The sequence below is a fragment of the Triturus cristatus genome, chromosome 7 (genome assembly GCF_964204655.1).
Source record: "Triturus cristatus chromosome 7, aTriCri1.1, whole genome shotgun sequence".
NCBI classification, from domain to species: domain Eukaryota; kingdom Metazoa; phylum Chordata; class Amphibia; order Caudata; family Salamandridae; genus Triturus; species Triturus cristatus.
The window spans coordinates 1,356,838,996-1,356,854,638 of NC_140590.1; the positions used below are offsets into that span (position 1 = coordinate 1,356,838,996).

Consider the following 15,643-nt stretch of genomic DNA (forward strand, 5'->3'; position numbering starts at 1 on the left):
CTCCTTTGAAGATGCGTTGTGCAGCAGTGATTCTGAGGAGATTGTGGTGTGAGGTTTGGCACCAGGGATGCGTAGTGCTGCAGTGGTTCTGAAGAGGAGCTGCTAGGGGATGCGTTGTGCTGCGTCAATTCTGCCCAGAGGACCACAGCTAGACTGGCAGAGCACCTGAAGGCCTACCTCCAAGGATTAAGGACTGGGGTGGCACCACTTGGGGGGGGGAGGGTTCAAGACATGCAGCAGACAGGGTCCTGGTGCTGGGTTCAAGATGGTCGGACCCTTTTGTGTCTCTTACTCCCTGATCTGGAGGCAAGCCAACTAGCCCTTACACTCACTCTGGTGGTCTTGGCTTCAAGATGCAGGTTTATTCCTTTTCACTCAGGCAGCAGGGCAGCAGAATAGAAGCCCTTTTTGCAGAGCAGCACAGCAGTCCTTTTGAGTCTTCCACATGTCCAGAGGTGTACTGAAGAGTTGGGTCTGTGTGTCCACTATTTATACATATTTCCCACTTTGAAGTTTGAGAAGGTTCTCCTTGTCTCACACCCAGAGGTGTATGGAATTTCCTGCCTCCCTGCCCTGGCACCATCTTGTCTGTGGTCATAAAAGACCAGAGTCAAACCCTTTCTGAAAGCACTCAGGCAGAGCCTTTATGATGTGCAAATGTGGTAATGACAGCTCCTTCCCCTCATCAAGTCAGAGATGTACCATCCTGCCAACACCTATTTCCCCTTTGTCTTACTGTCTGGGGGCAATACACGCAGACCAAATGCCAGCTGCACCTAGTCAGGTGACCCAGGATACAGGCTGCAGGTACCAACTGGAATGGGAATATAAAACGGCAGCTTTCTAAAAGTGGCAATTTCAGAATTTTTTGACTTAAAATCGAACTTTACCATTAAAGAGGACTTTGAATTATAATTCTTTTTTGGCACCAAACTCAATATTCCTACCCGCTTCCAATTTAAAGTTATCATTTATGAAACATAATAAGTTAATCCAATGTTATCCTAAAGGAGAGGCAGGCCTTGCACTAAGGAATAACACACTTAGGGGTTTTTCACTACCAAGACATGTAAAATGTAAAAGTACATGCCCAACTTTTTAAGTACACCATACCCTGCCCTATGGACTGTTTAGGGCCTACCCTAAGGGTGACTTCCATCTATTAAAAAGGAAGGTTTAGGCCTGGCAAAAGGTTAACTTGGCCAGGTCAACATGGCAGTTTAAAAATACACACACAGGTTGCAATGGCTGGTCTGAGACATGTTTAAACGGCTACTTAAGTGGGTGATACACTAAGTACTGCAGGCCAATTGTAACACTTCATTTAAAGCCCCTAGGTACCTGTAGTACCAGGTTACTAGGGACGTACAAGTAAACTAAGTGTGCCAATTGGGTGTAAGCCAGTTTTAGTGCTTTCAGAGGAGAAAGTTCAAACACTTTAGCACTGGTTAGCAGTGGTAAAGAGCACAGAGTCCTAAGGCCGACAAAAACAAGAACAGCAAAAAAATGGAGGAGTAAGACAAAAAGTTTGGGTGAAGACCACTCTAAGGCTGACATATCTAACAATTGGTGATTTTTTATTAAAGGAATTTGCAATGTATTAAATTCTAAAACAGGATCACTTTCATTTCCAGGTGAATCATTCAAAAACTATTCCGTTCATGGGAACCCGAATTGGAACTTTCAAAATTGATGTTGGGACCGTGTACAGCAATTCAGGTACTATTTCTATTTATTTGCATGTTTCTTTTGCTACTGCAAGTTAAGGCTGCTAATTCCTGCATATCATCAACCAGAAAAGAAGGCAATTGAAGAAATAATATAACAGTAGATTATTGCAGTAAGAGGTTGGTTTAGCCCTAAAATCCATGTGATTACAGACACTTTGATCCAGCTGCTGTACCTTAACTCTGAAAGCACCTGAATAAATGAATGAATGAAAACATTAATGCATTCTTGAATGAATGGATAAAGACCACTTAGGTTTGGGGCAAAAAGTGATCCTGGACACCAAAATTAAAGTGTCCAGTAGCGAATCAGGTAGCTAAAAAGCTGCCCACATTTGCAAACCAGGACAAGGAAATTTGTTTAGCTGTTGTGTATGGAATGGGATCTTGCTGTTGTGCCTTGACTCTGAAAGGACCTGAATAAATAAATAAATGCAAGCATTAGTTCATTCTTGAATGACTGGATGAGGAGCACTTACGTCTGGGACAGAAAGTTAGCCTTGGCACAAAAATTAAAGTGGCCACCAGTAGTAAATCAGGTAGCTAAAGAGTTGCCCACATTGGCAAATCAGGACAATTTTATGTGCTAAGAAAAGCTGTTTAGCTGTTGTGCGATATATGGGAGACTGTGTTTGCTGCAGGCAATGTTTGTGGTGATATCAGAGAAATCAACATTAAAAACCGACAAACCAGATTTTAAAATAGGCCCACAAACAGCCTAAAAGCTTGCCCACAAATGACTAGACTCCCCTATATGCCAAGCGGAGCCTGGTGGTGGATGCTTGGGCTTTCTTTCTAAGGCTTCTGATATTCAGGCTGGTCAACTCTCGCATTTAAGTGAGCACTAAGTTGCAATCTCCAGACTTTGCATGTCCTCTCCTTTTCTTCTGAACTGCTCAGCACATTGTCCTGTGACTCTACAGCAGTAGGAGCGGGTAAATACGCTATAACAGGGGTGCCAGTCATGCTGGTCCAAGCGGAGGAAAACAGTATATTATGGATGGTAGAGTATCAGTTTCAGGGAGAAACAGTTCCCTTGACCAACATATAACATTTGGCAATTTGTCAAGGAGCCGATCAAACAACAAGGATTGCATTCCAAGTCAAATTAAATAGATTGGGATTCCCCTAAAACTGTACTTAGGTTTTGTGCCCATTTAAGATAATCAAGTTATGCTTTTTAAGGCCCTTGTTTGTTTTCTATATTTTTCTTAAATTTTTAAAGGCTTTTTCATAGGGTTTATCTCTAAGGGCCTAAGTACGAGTTTAGCGGTCCATGGGACCACAAACTCACATTGGAGGTGCGGTGGCAGTCGTGGTCCGCCGCACCAGCGGTCTGACCTCCGTATTACAAGTACGGCGGTTGGACCTCAAGCAAACCGCCAGGGAGCCGCAATCCCTGGCAGTGGCGTGGCAGTCTTGAGGGAGCAACATGCTTTGTGGTGCCGCTGCGGCACCCCCAGGCATATTGCGAGTTTTCTCACCACCAGCACTCTCATGGCTGTTCTCAGGCCATGAAACTGCTATTAGTGAGGATATAAACGGGGCCCTGCCGGGCCCCCTCTTGCCCCTGTGCATGGGGGTGCATGCAGGGAGGCACATGTTGTGCCCCCCTTTGTGCATGCACCCCTGTTCCTGCATGGCATGGACAGCACAGTCCATGCTGTGGAGGTACGTGCATTTGCGGTCCCGCAGTGGTGCAGTTCAAAGGCGCACATATGAGCCTTTGTGCTGCACCGCCGTGCGACTGCCATGCCACCCACCCACCAGACCACAAAATTATTCGTAATCTGGAGGGTGGGTGGAGGTCCTGTTTGTCTTTTTGCTCCATGTTGGTAATTGAATGTGACATATTGTGGCTTTCGGTTACCCTCCTCGTTGTCTATGTTGCATTCTCAGATCCTAAGATTTTTTTTTTTTTATTTATAATTGTCTTTAATAAAAGCACATCATACTGTAGGCATTGTTTTGATACTCTTGTATGTCAGATCATTTTTATGCCCTCGTTTTTATGCCTTTTTTCCCTTCCCTATTCTTCTCCTCTTCTCTTCATTTCCATTCCCTTCCCTTCCCCTCGCCTCTCTTCCCTTCACTTTCCTCATCTCCACTCCTTTTCTTCAGTATTGGCAATATGTGTAAAGAGAGAACTCATGTGCTGGTCCCATACTCAACATGCACCTCTGGGACTGATTTGCATATGACTGGGTCCAAACTGGGGTGGCGTGGTGAGCAAAAGAACGATGGATTAAACCCAGATCTTTGTGACTGGGGGTGAATGTTTGCATTGTTCAGCATTCTGTCCATCATTTGTTCCTTTTGCATTTGGCAAAATAAACGCAGCACAGAGTTTGCATACTGTTTCTCACTGCACCTGCCAGTGGGTCATTAGGTGTTCAGACTAAATGCACATCCAATTCTTGGCCTCTCTGCACCACTGGAACTGGAGGCTGGGTCATGGCCAGTTTTGCATGCCCATCTAGGCAAGTTTAGGCCAGGATTGTAGGGCCTCTTTTCTTCCCACATCTTTCTGAAATCCTCAAATTGCATATCTCATGTCATCTCTTTTCTCTTTAGAATAAGTTTCGCCCCCTCTTTTTGAACATATTTCTTTTCATCAATGCAAGAAATGAGGAAGATCCAGCTGGATCCAGCAGCTATTGTTGAGTCTGATTTCTTAGCCACCTTCAGTGAATTTGTTGACACTGGAGGGTATGTTTACTAAAATGTCTTGAAGCACACCAACCAAAATTGCTGCATTGTGTTGTATGACAGGGCAAGAGCAGGAATGCGCCATATCTGATCTACATACATGTGGTCCTGTTCTGCTCTCTCCCCATTGCTGGCACACAATCTGGCTACCAGTGCCATGCACACACCTTTGAACCATAGTAGAAAGGCAATGGTTGCTTGTGTGAATAAAGCTGTATTACTATTCAAAGGAACTCTTTTAAACAAGCTTGGAATAACACACGATTGAGGATAAAAACAAGGCTCCAAAGCTGTGCCTTTCAGTTTGGAACCAGCTACTTGACCCCAGATCATATGTCTCTGAGCTATATTAGAAGGATTGTGACTTATAAACTGCAAGTAACAAAAGAATCTCTGTGACAAAAGCAGTAACTCACTGAGCGATCTACATGTAATACAAATCTGTGGTCTGCATCTAACAAGCTATGCTTTGTAGCAGGCATGTTAACTCTCTGTGCTACTGTGACTCTCAAAATAGTTCTCTCCAGCTTGAGAATTAACCTATTCTTACCATTATTATCATCATCACTTGAAAATTGCTGGGCACACAAGGACTCTCAGGCTGAGGCTGCTGAGCAGGCCAAATGCCATTGCTTCTCCTCGACTCCTCCTCCCTCAAGGCCTGGACCACACATGAGCACTGCTCCAGGGCAATGAATACAAAGAAATTATATAATGCCTTAGCCACATAGGTCAAATCACTCTGGGGCGTTGACGTCATAGGTAACGCTGTTTTAAAATGAATGATTGACGGCCCTGTTAGAAGTCGTGGGCTTCACGCCGTGGGCTTGCCACCACTGCATGTAGCAAATTTTAGGCAAAAGGTCAAATAACGCTCGAATTTGTCCAACCCACAAGGCTGTTTTTTTCTTTTACAAAAGGGGAAAATATCACCCATTTGCACAGTAAATAGACCAATTTGGCAACACTGACTAGCGCTGTGTGTAAAATTGAAGAGCATTGTGTGAAAACACAAGTGATAGAAGCATGACCTATCACTGTGAGGCCTCCACATAAAGACAGTGTGTGATTGGCCAGGCTCTGAGACCCTCTCATGCCTGTGCTGTCTTGTGTTAGTGGGACTATCAGACAAAGCTGGACCTTGCTCTTATGCTGCTTATAATAGTAGAGAACATAAGTGTAGCACCAGGATTGGTTGGAGCAGTTGTATCAAATGTGCCAAAGAAGACTGCTGTGCTGTGTTTGTTTCCTTCCGGCTACTAAATTAGCACAGGTCGGAAAGGGCTCAAGTGCAAGTGTTGAACAGGAGACAGCAAGACATCTGTCAACTAAATATGGTATTTAAAATTATGTCACCACCAAGCCTGATTCCCTGCTGCCAGTCAACACGGTTGACCTTGCTCCAAGGGCTGACAACTTGTGCAACAAAAAGAGCCCTGTGGCGGGAGCACGGGCAAAGCATTTTTTAATATTGTCATGGATATTTCAAATTATAAAAATGAATGTGCCAGCTCGTAGTTGGGAGAAGCTGACACTCCCATGCAAATGAGGGAATGCTCTCTCATGATAGTGCTGGCGCTACATGTGCACCAGCGCTGTCAATACTACAGAAGGAAATGTACAAGTGTCAGCGGTCCCTTCTGTAATACCGTTGTGTCCCCGGGGCGCACAAAGCTGGTGCACATGCCGATTTTGCCATGGGGGCACACCGTATAATACAGCAGGATTTTATATCATGGAGATGCAAAACTGAACCTGTGTAGCACAAACTGCAGTCTCCTGGTGTAAAGTAGTGGGTCTCATCTGGATGCAGCACTTGTATCAGGTATCAGGGGATTTAACATTACCACTCAACTGTCATTCAGATTGCAAGTCTTACTTTGTCTCAATGAATGACCAAGAGGTGACCTCGTATGCCACTTACTTTACAATGATCTACTTTTATCACGGACATTTAAATTATATTTTTAAATGCAAATAATATATAATGAATTGTTTTGCTTAGATCATAGATTTCTTCAAAAATGGGCAGTGATCAATGACCCTAAGGACACACGGGCAGGTGTCAAAGGTTATGTTAAATGCAACATATCAGTGATCACAAAGGGTGAAGACATGAGGCCGCCGCCACCGACTACAGCCAATGAGAACGAGGACATTGAGAAGTAAGTGAGCTGACCACCCACATGCCTTTCACGCTAGTAGCACTACTTGCATTATACTTTTCTAAAGACGCGGGCTCTCATTTATCTCTTTTTTTACAGAAACTTGTTGCTGCCTAAAAGGGTGCCCGCTGAACGACCCTGGGCCAAAATCTGTGTGAAAGTGTTCAAAGCGGAGGGCCTGCCCAGCATGAGTGCCGGCATCATGGGAAGCTTCTCAAAGATCATGGGGGAGAAGAAAGTCTTCATTGACCCATACGTTCAAGTCTCCTTTGCTGGACAGCAGGTGAGAGAGCGCACACTCCCCATCATCTCTCAACACACCGCTTTCAACAGGACTGGGCACAGCAGCATGAGGCTGCGGAGACATAGAGCTGTTTGCAGATACTTTCAGGAGCTGAGGGATAAGAATAACTGATGCAGATGTGGGCGGCTCACCTGCGTCCATTCAGTAGGAGCTGAGAGTATGTTAGAGTCAGGTCCAGACAGCGTCCCTGAGCCACATTGAGAAGCATGGGTCAGCTGTGAGATCCTTGCAGGCACAAGTGGCAGGAATCCAAGGCATTAGAAAGGTGTGCAGTCAGCACCAAGGAGATGGACATTGTGCCAGGCACTGGACCAAACATCAATTTAAGCACCTGTTTTTCTTCTTTTTGATACAGCACAGCATTCATGATAAAACATGCCAGTCTAGTGGGTGAGGGCTACCAAACCTCTTAGGGAACACTCCAAACAGGCACTATTGAGCAATTGATTTGATAGTATATTTGTGAGTATGTATCAGTGACACTGTGAGTAAGACTTTAACCTCTAACTCTCCACTTGGTATGTAGAGAAGGCATCAGGGTTGGCACACAGGACCTCTACTGTTCTCAGCTGATTGGCCACTGCAAGGATGGTCTGTCTTGCCTTTGTCCTGTGGAGTGCTTTCATCCTTCCAGGAAGACTGTCACGCCCAGGGATGCAAACATCTAGACAAAGGGTCAACGGCTGAAAGCCATTGGTGACTTGTGCTTGGCTGTTATATTTACACATGTCAATAGGTTGTTGTTACATGAACCTGATGTGATACAAGTAGAGATGGCATTTCTTAGTGATGGTCCATTTGACATCTAAAGTTCGCTGACAGGATAGTTTCTTTCCAAACTTCATAGCTTCAGTAGGTGAAGGCAATGGATGTGGCCGCAATCTCCTTGCCATAGTACACCAGATCACCTCACCCTTCAAAGCTGGCTTTGGCATGAAGCAGGTAATGACAATTAGGGTCTGAATGTGCCAGGATAGATGTTGTACGTTTCCTGTTGGTTAAAGTTCTGAAAGGTTGTTCACAGGTGTGAGTCCTACTGTTTGGAAAGGGCAATTTGATGTTGATTAAAGCTGTTCTGGTGTTTAATGGCTTATTCCCTTTCCCAAAAGTGCACCAGATGTTTTTTGCACCAACGCACCCCTGATGAGGTATCATGTCCCGGCCTTTAATCAAGACTGCTTTCTTGTAAGGCAACTTTCAACACATAACTGCTGTCTTTCACATTTTGGAGCCCACTTGCAGGATGTGTAATCAGGTTCCCGTTAGGTTGGGTGACTTTGCCTACTTGGTCTTATTGTGGTGCCTTTCTCTCCGCCTTTCTCCAGAGGCTTCTCTGCTGAGATAATGGTTGTACCTCCAGGCTGCTGATGTAGTCATGCACAGTCTGATTCTGACACAGGCAGAGAAACTACTCAAACTAGGCAGAGTGTGTTCCTGTGATGTATTTCAATCTGATCTTGCAGCCATCCTTGTTAGTGCGGTCAGTTCTTTAATGACTCTTTCGATCCCCTTGGTAGCTTTCTTTGCACATTCAAAATATGTACTGGACACCTCTCAGAATGTAGAGGGCTAGGCCCTCATTTATAGTAGAGCAAGTAGCCGATCTGGCCACCAGGCCAATGCAGGATATGTCTTCCACTCCCTTGTTGGAGAACGGCCCCTTACTCTTGCTTAGAGATCCCCACACTGGCAGCTCCACTATAGGCCCAGTAAAAATCCAAGCAGGTACCATGTTCCTTTGGCACCATTTGGCATTTTTGTTTGCTTAACATTAAAAAAACTCCCAAAGTAGGTATTTGTTAGTGTTAAACACACTGTCAATGGCCCTGGCATGCAGGGAGTTTTCTCGCTGAGGGTGGAGATTTATTTGATTCTCTGCCTGAATCAAAAGAGCTTCTTACGACAGTCCAAGGTAGTAAAACATAGTTATGGTCACCCATTCCTAAATAGGATTGGGTGACAGTTACTGTAAACTATCAGCTCAGTGGTGGATGAGTCGACTGGTATGGGGTTTCCAAGAAGATAGTTGACTGAGTTTCTGCCATAGGAAACCCTGCGGTTATCCCCACCTCTAAATGAAATAGATGCGGCGTCCACAATATTTTGACAGATGTCATTTATCCATCAAACTGTAAATGACCCAATTACTCCTTCAGGCTGTGTCCCAGTGACTGATGTGGAAGGCAATGATTGCACATTGGCTCAATCACAATGAGTGAGCACATCCCACATTCCTTACTGGAAATATATATACCCTTTCTTTATCTGTGCATAAACAACATAAAGCATGTAATATGAACAAGCACTGTTTTATTAACCACCCTTGGAAGAAAAGCAATTGTAGGTATAAGTTAATACTTAATAATCATATATACCGTCACTGAGGGGTGCAACATCCTGGAGTGCACCTCTACTCAAATAGTTTAGACTTGTTGACATGCAGTTTGAACCCAGATGAAGGATGTAGTAAAATTGGAGCTGACATTTTTACTACAGGAGAAACCTGTAGACCCAATAGGACAGTGGCATATATAATTGCAAAACAATAGCGTCCGATTAGGTAGCGATATTTAAACGAATTTATCAGTTCAGCACAAAACTTAGCCTGTGTATTGTTCTAAGCATCTCATTATCAAGAAACGAATATGACCCCAAACATATGCCCTTTAGAAACGTAATATTTTTACCAATATTTAGATATATGCATCATTGATCTCTGACACAATATTTAAAACAACAATATCGTGATACACAAATATTGTGTCCAAAATATCGATTACAATAATTTTGGGTCCCTAGACTTATAATGGTAAGTACAAAAATATTGAAAAGAAAATATTTTTTCACACTAATATCGTTAAAAACATGTTTTTTAATATATATAGTTTAAAATAGTAAATCTTAAATATTTTAACATATAACATTATTATAATATACATTAAATACATTTTAATAATATTTAATACTATATATACATATATACTTATATAAACACTCATATATGTCTGTAAATTGACACAAGGTATGAGAGGCAATATACAGTGGAGCGTAAAAATGAAGTAAAATAAAGCAGTACAGAATATATCACAAAGAGTGAGCTTCTAGAGTAATGTTTTAATTCAAGTTGTTGGTGAGATTCAGTACAGTTTGGCTGTACTGAATCTCACCAACAACTTGAATTAAAACATAGAAGCACAAGCAACGTCGTGGACTCGCTCTTTGTGATATATTCTGTACTGCTTTATTTTACTTCATTTTTACGCTCCACTGTATATTGCCTCTCATACCTTGTGTCAATCTCTCTTATTCATGGTCCTATAGCAGCTGGCCATTTGAGGTGGGCAATATCTTAATACACTTGTGTGACATGTCTAGGCAGTGCAGCTGTCTACAACCTGGCTGCTAGTTCTTTCGTATCTTACTATGTCTGTATATTTATATATACATATTTATATATGTATAATGTAAAATTAGAATTCAAAATATATATTCTACATTATATATTTATAGGAAATCTCAAATTTCTATTTTGAATAACTTTGGCGCCGGTTGACGAATCCTCGCGAAATTTTCAAAACTAATGGGGCGCTCCGCTCAGCTCCTACCCTGAAAGTCTCGGGGGGATTCATCAAGCGGGGGCCGAGAAAAAAGGGGGGTCCCAAAACACGTTATCCCCATGCATTTTCCCATAGGACCTTTAGTCGAAGGTACAGCCCGAACGGCTGAACAGAATTACTTGAAATTTGGCAAAGAGGTAGTCCTCAGGTCAGGGATGTGCCTTTTGCATATATGGAGTCAATCTGTTCAGTAGTTCCTGAGAAAATTGCAGTTAAAGTACATAAATATCTATAGCCGCGCACGGTGCGCGCACCCTAACGTGCGCAAACGTATTTCTGATTGGTGGTTACATGTCAGTCAACGTTCGAATCGGTCGAAATCAGGAAGTGTCGGCCGCCATTTTGTTTGTTTTGAGTGCGAGAGTGAAAAAGGAAGGTGGCGAACGTGAAAAGGGGGCAGGGTAGAGAGTTCCTGACCCCCTAGCCTTTGTCAGGGGGTCCCTGAAGGACCCCGAAGGCAGAAAAAAACATTTTAATTTTATTTATTTAAATCGCGGGGTGCGCGCACGGTGCGCGCACGGTGAAAAACCATTAAAAAAAAAAAACTTTGTTTATTGTAAAATAAATATATAAAAAATATAATAAGAAATACATAACTTAGCATTTAAAAAAACGTACAAATTCACTGAAAAAAACAGAGGTTTCACACACGTTATAGTTAGGAATTAGCATTTAAAAAACCTTGTAAATTCACTTAAAAACCCATAGGTTTCACACATGTTATAGTTAGGTGGACATTTCACTCGTAAAAAAACAATGAAATTCCCCCGTTATAGTTAGTTGAGATAACTGTAACTCGCGCGACCGCCACTCTATCACAAGGATGATGTCATCAGTGATCTCATGAGTGAGGCCACTGACCATGTCATGAGTGATGTCGTGTGCAGAGGATTGCGGGCGCGCGAGTTATAGTTATCTCAACTAACTATAACGGGGGAATTTCATTGGTTTTTTACCAGTGAAATGTCCACCTAACTATAACATGTGTGAAACCTATGGTTTTTTAAGTGAATATATATATATATATATATTTTATATTTATATTTATATTTCCAGAAAGGTGCGGTTAGGTCGACTTGCTTCCTGAACGCTGGTGGTGCACGTTGAAGCACTATGGCTAGTGCTGTTATGAATCACCCGGGGTGACCCGATAGAATAAACTGCAGAGAATCTATTCTTTCCCAGACTACCGTCTCTTTTTCTTTGATGGGGAAGGTTTTGTGGTAATATATGTGTATATGTAAAAAATATATATTTATTTATAGGTCATGTGATCAAGGCTCCACGGAGCCGAAACGTTATGGCCGTCGCTCTGGGCAAATAAAAGAAAACCAGCACCAAAGCCAGGCTCGTGTACTCTTTCCTTTGGCAGTTGAAGGATCTTCAAGGCTGTTGGAAGTTGTCTTCTTGATATTTATTTATATATATAAAATAAAAACATTTACAAATCAACTAAAAAACATTAAATAAAATACAAAATTAATTGAATATTAAAAACTATAAAATCCCAAAAAGTAATTTGCTAAAAATAGTATAAAAGTAAATATATATATATTTATGAACAAATAATATAACATTTAAAAAAAACTAATAATAGGTATTTAAAAAATATCAAGAAAGTACCGAAGTTTGGGAATAATAGATATACTATTCAGTGGCGGCTCCTCCACTAAGGCGGAAGAGTGTCGCCCCTCTGCTTTTAAGCAGTATGACAAAGGAAAAGTTAAATAATAATAATTTGCTATTATTATTTTATTGTTTCCAGCTTCTTTGCAGGCAGACGGGCTGCTCTGCTCTCAGAGCAGGGCAGGGCAGAGGAGGAGTGGTTTGCCCACTCAAAGTGTGCATGAATGCTTGGCTGGCCCTCTAGGACTGGCCAAACAGTCATGCACACTTTGCATGTTCACAAGGAAGGCTCCAATACAGCCTGCATGGAGAACATGCCCAGGCCCCCAGTTTCTGTCTGAGCACCGAACCACAGCGCTCAGACCAATCACAACGCTGCACTGCAGCTTTGTGATTGGTCAGGGGAGCCGGGGTGTGCTTCCTGGTTGCTGTTTTGATGAGTCCAACGTAGGAGAGACAGGGCAGGGGCGCGGGACATGGCGATAAGGTAAGTGGGTTTTAAAATATATATTTTTTAGCATTTCCGTTTCTCCTCCCCCCCCACCCCGCCACCCCCGCTCCGTGCCGGCCACCATTGATACTATTCCCACTCCACTTTATGCAACAGAAATGAAAGAGTAGGATTTCAAAGGGGTTACTTATACTATTCCCACTCCAAACATGTTACCAGTAGGGAAAGTATCGGACTTAGGAAGGGTAAGATTTACTATTCCCACTCCAGTCTGTGCAACAGTAGGGAAAGCGTTGGAGTTCGGAAGGGTTACATTTACTATTCTTACTCCAGTCTCTGCGACAGTAGGGAAAGTACTTCACTTCAAACACATTACATATTTGAATAATCCTATTAATTTAGAACAAACATAAAACTCTTAATGTGAACATTATTAATTAACCCCACAACATTTGTATATCTAAAGAATAAAAAAACAAATAAACAATGTAGATTAATAAACAATTTAATAATTAATTAGTAAATTTAAAAATGATATTTAATCATTTCTTTATTAACTTCTTACACTAACCCCCCACAAACCTAGCAGACCACTCTCAAAATATAACTAAATTAAATAAGTATAACACAAGTTACATAATTGATCATCAATAAACTAATAATTAACAATTAATAATTATTTATTATTAGTTATTGTCCCCCCGATACCCCCACAAACCTAGCAGCCTGCAACTTAAATATAACTAAAATAAATCAATATCACATAATGTACATAATTAATTATCAATTAAATATTTAATAACAATAAATAATTGTTAATTAATTATTACTTTATTATCTTCCCACTCTATACCCCCACAGCCCAGCAGCCTGCACCTAAAGTATGACTAATATATAAATATTACACAATTTACAATATTAATAATCAATTCATTATTAATACCTTAATAGTTAATTAATCACTACTTAATTAACTTTCCACCCTATACACCTACAATCCCAGCAGACCACACATAAAATAAAACTAAAAACTATAATTATGCATTTCACTCAATAATCAATTAAATACTTTTTAAATAAATTAATTGTTAATTATTGAATAACTTCCCACCCCATATCCCTACAAACCTAACAACCCACTACGACACTATAAATTACTATTAACAATTAAATAAAAAATTTGAAATCACTTAAAATTACACATTTTATTAAGAAATGTTATTAACAAATATACAAACAATAATGACATATACAATTAATATATGAACTAAAACACATTAAGATATTTTAAAATGATATTTTTTACATTTATTTCCTTGAAAATTATATTAACAACAACGATATTCTTAGCGATGATATTACCTGAAAAAAGTCGATCTTCTTGACAATATTTCTGCATCGCAATATTTTTGTTTCACAATATTTTTTTCCGACATTTCTGTATCTCAATATTTTTTGCAATATCATGCAGCATACACATTTCTTAATTAAAATATGTGCAATAGGTGCTCGATGTACTGTTTGAACATGCAGTGAACAAAAATTGTGCAGGAAGTGCAAAAAGTGATCACAGTTGAAAAGAATGAACAGTAAAAAGAACACAGATTTTTTTTTACATCATTTACTGAATGGTGTTTCTAAAAGTAGTAGTTGTTCAAAAGTGCTGGAAAGGTTTTCAGTATATAATCAGTCAATGATTTTCTTATCAGCCAAACAATTGTTGAATGCATTTCAACCCTTGCCAAGTTATTGGGTCATCATCAGAACATGAGCGTAGTTAAACCAAGCACAGACTAATGTATAATACTGCATAAAAAATGAAAAAATAATTTTAAAATATATAACCTAACTTAACACATTCACTATGGGCCTCATTATGATGTCAGGCGGAAAGCCATCTGACAGCTCGTCAGATGCTTTCCACCCAACATCAAGGGTTTCAGTCCAACCGCCTTATTACGATACTGGCGGTCGGAGGGAAACCCCCGGGGTGATATTGCTCTGCTTCTGACTGGCTCACACAGCCCGCAGGGGCGGAGGTCGGAAATGTAATCCCGAAATGCCAGCGGAACCAGCCTTGGCTCCGCCGTCAGGGTTGCAATTTCCCTCTCTTCCTGCCCTTTCATGGCAGTCTGCCCTGTATGAAAATGCAAGCAGAAAATGACTTTGGGGGACCCTAGCAGGTCCCCTGGACCTCGGCTATGGCGCACACTCACCATTTAAATTCTTACATGCAGAACTTCATCATTTTAACCAATATCATATTGAGAATAAGCATTTGCTACTACAAATGCAACCAAAACACATATTTGCTATAGGTTCAGCGCATGACACCACTAAACAATCGTGAAAATAATACCCATTGAGATGGATAAGTAACTCCATCTGGCGTTCTTCATAACACTCATTTAAACTATTAAAATCATCAAAGGTTGAAAAAAGGCGGTAATGTGTGTTTATAGTACATTTTTTAAATGTTTTACAAAATCTCAAAAAAAGTGGCATGTTGAAATTGAGGTGCTAAATTATTGCTTTTAAATTAACAAAGGACAACATCCCATCCCTCAAAACAACAGCTGAATCATTAAATGCACTAATATAGCCCTAACGTATGTTTGGTATAATAAGTCATGTTGTATTTACTTTTAAAGATGAGTTAAGGCCATATTTGTGTATTTGTGAATGTGCTGCAGATGTTTATGTTGGAATTTGAGAGTTTGGGAGTCATTTAGGCCATGGTGGAGGACCCACTGAGAACACTGGTGCAGCTAGAGCAGCAGAGCCCGCCCAACCCACCCCGTGGCAGATCACTCGCCCTATTTAAAAAGAGCCGCCGGTGGGGAGGTTTGTTTATGAGGACGGTGCTTCTGTCAATATGGTGGTGCCACTTTAGGGCCATCATTTCATCTTAGCCCGCTCAAAATGTGTTCAGAAAACAAAGCCCCAGAGCAGTTGACCGTAGAGTATTCTGATCAAGTGGGGCTAGTGACACAGAGGATGAGTATTCATGTCCTACTTGAAGGCATGACTTGGGAGCCCTGTTT

At 41.2% G+C, this 15,643-nt stretch overlaps 1 protein-coding gene across 1 annotated transcript in view; it reads left to right on the forward strand.

Annotated features, from left to right (window-relative positions):
* The window catches only part of LOC146812054 (fer-1-like protein 4), a 1,053,957-nt gene that overhangs the window by 305,282 nt on the left and 733,032 nt on the right, over positions 1-15,643 (forward strand). Inside the window, exons 11-13 of the mRNA XM_085619061.1 lie at positions 1,635-1,719; positions 6,442-6,601; positions 6,701-6,884. Coding sequence (XP_085475187.1) covers positions 1,635-1,719; positions 6,442-6,601; positions 6,701-6,884 — 429 coding nt within the window. The remainder of the gene's footprint in view (positions 1-1,634; positions 1,720-6,441; positions 6,602-6,700; positions 6,885-15,643) is intronic.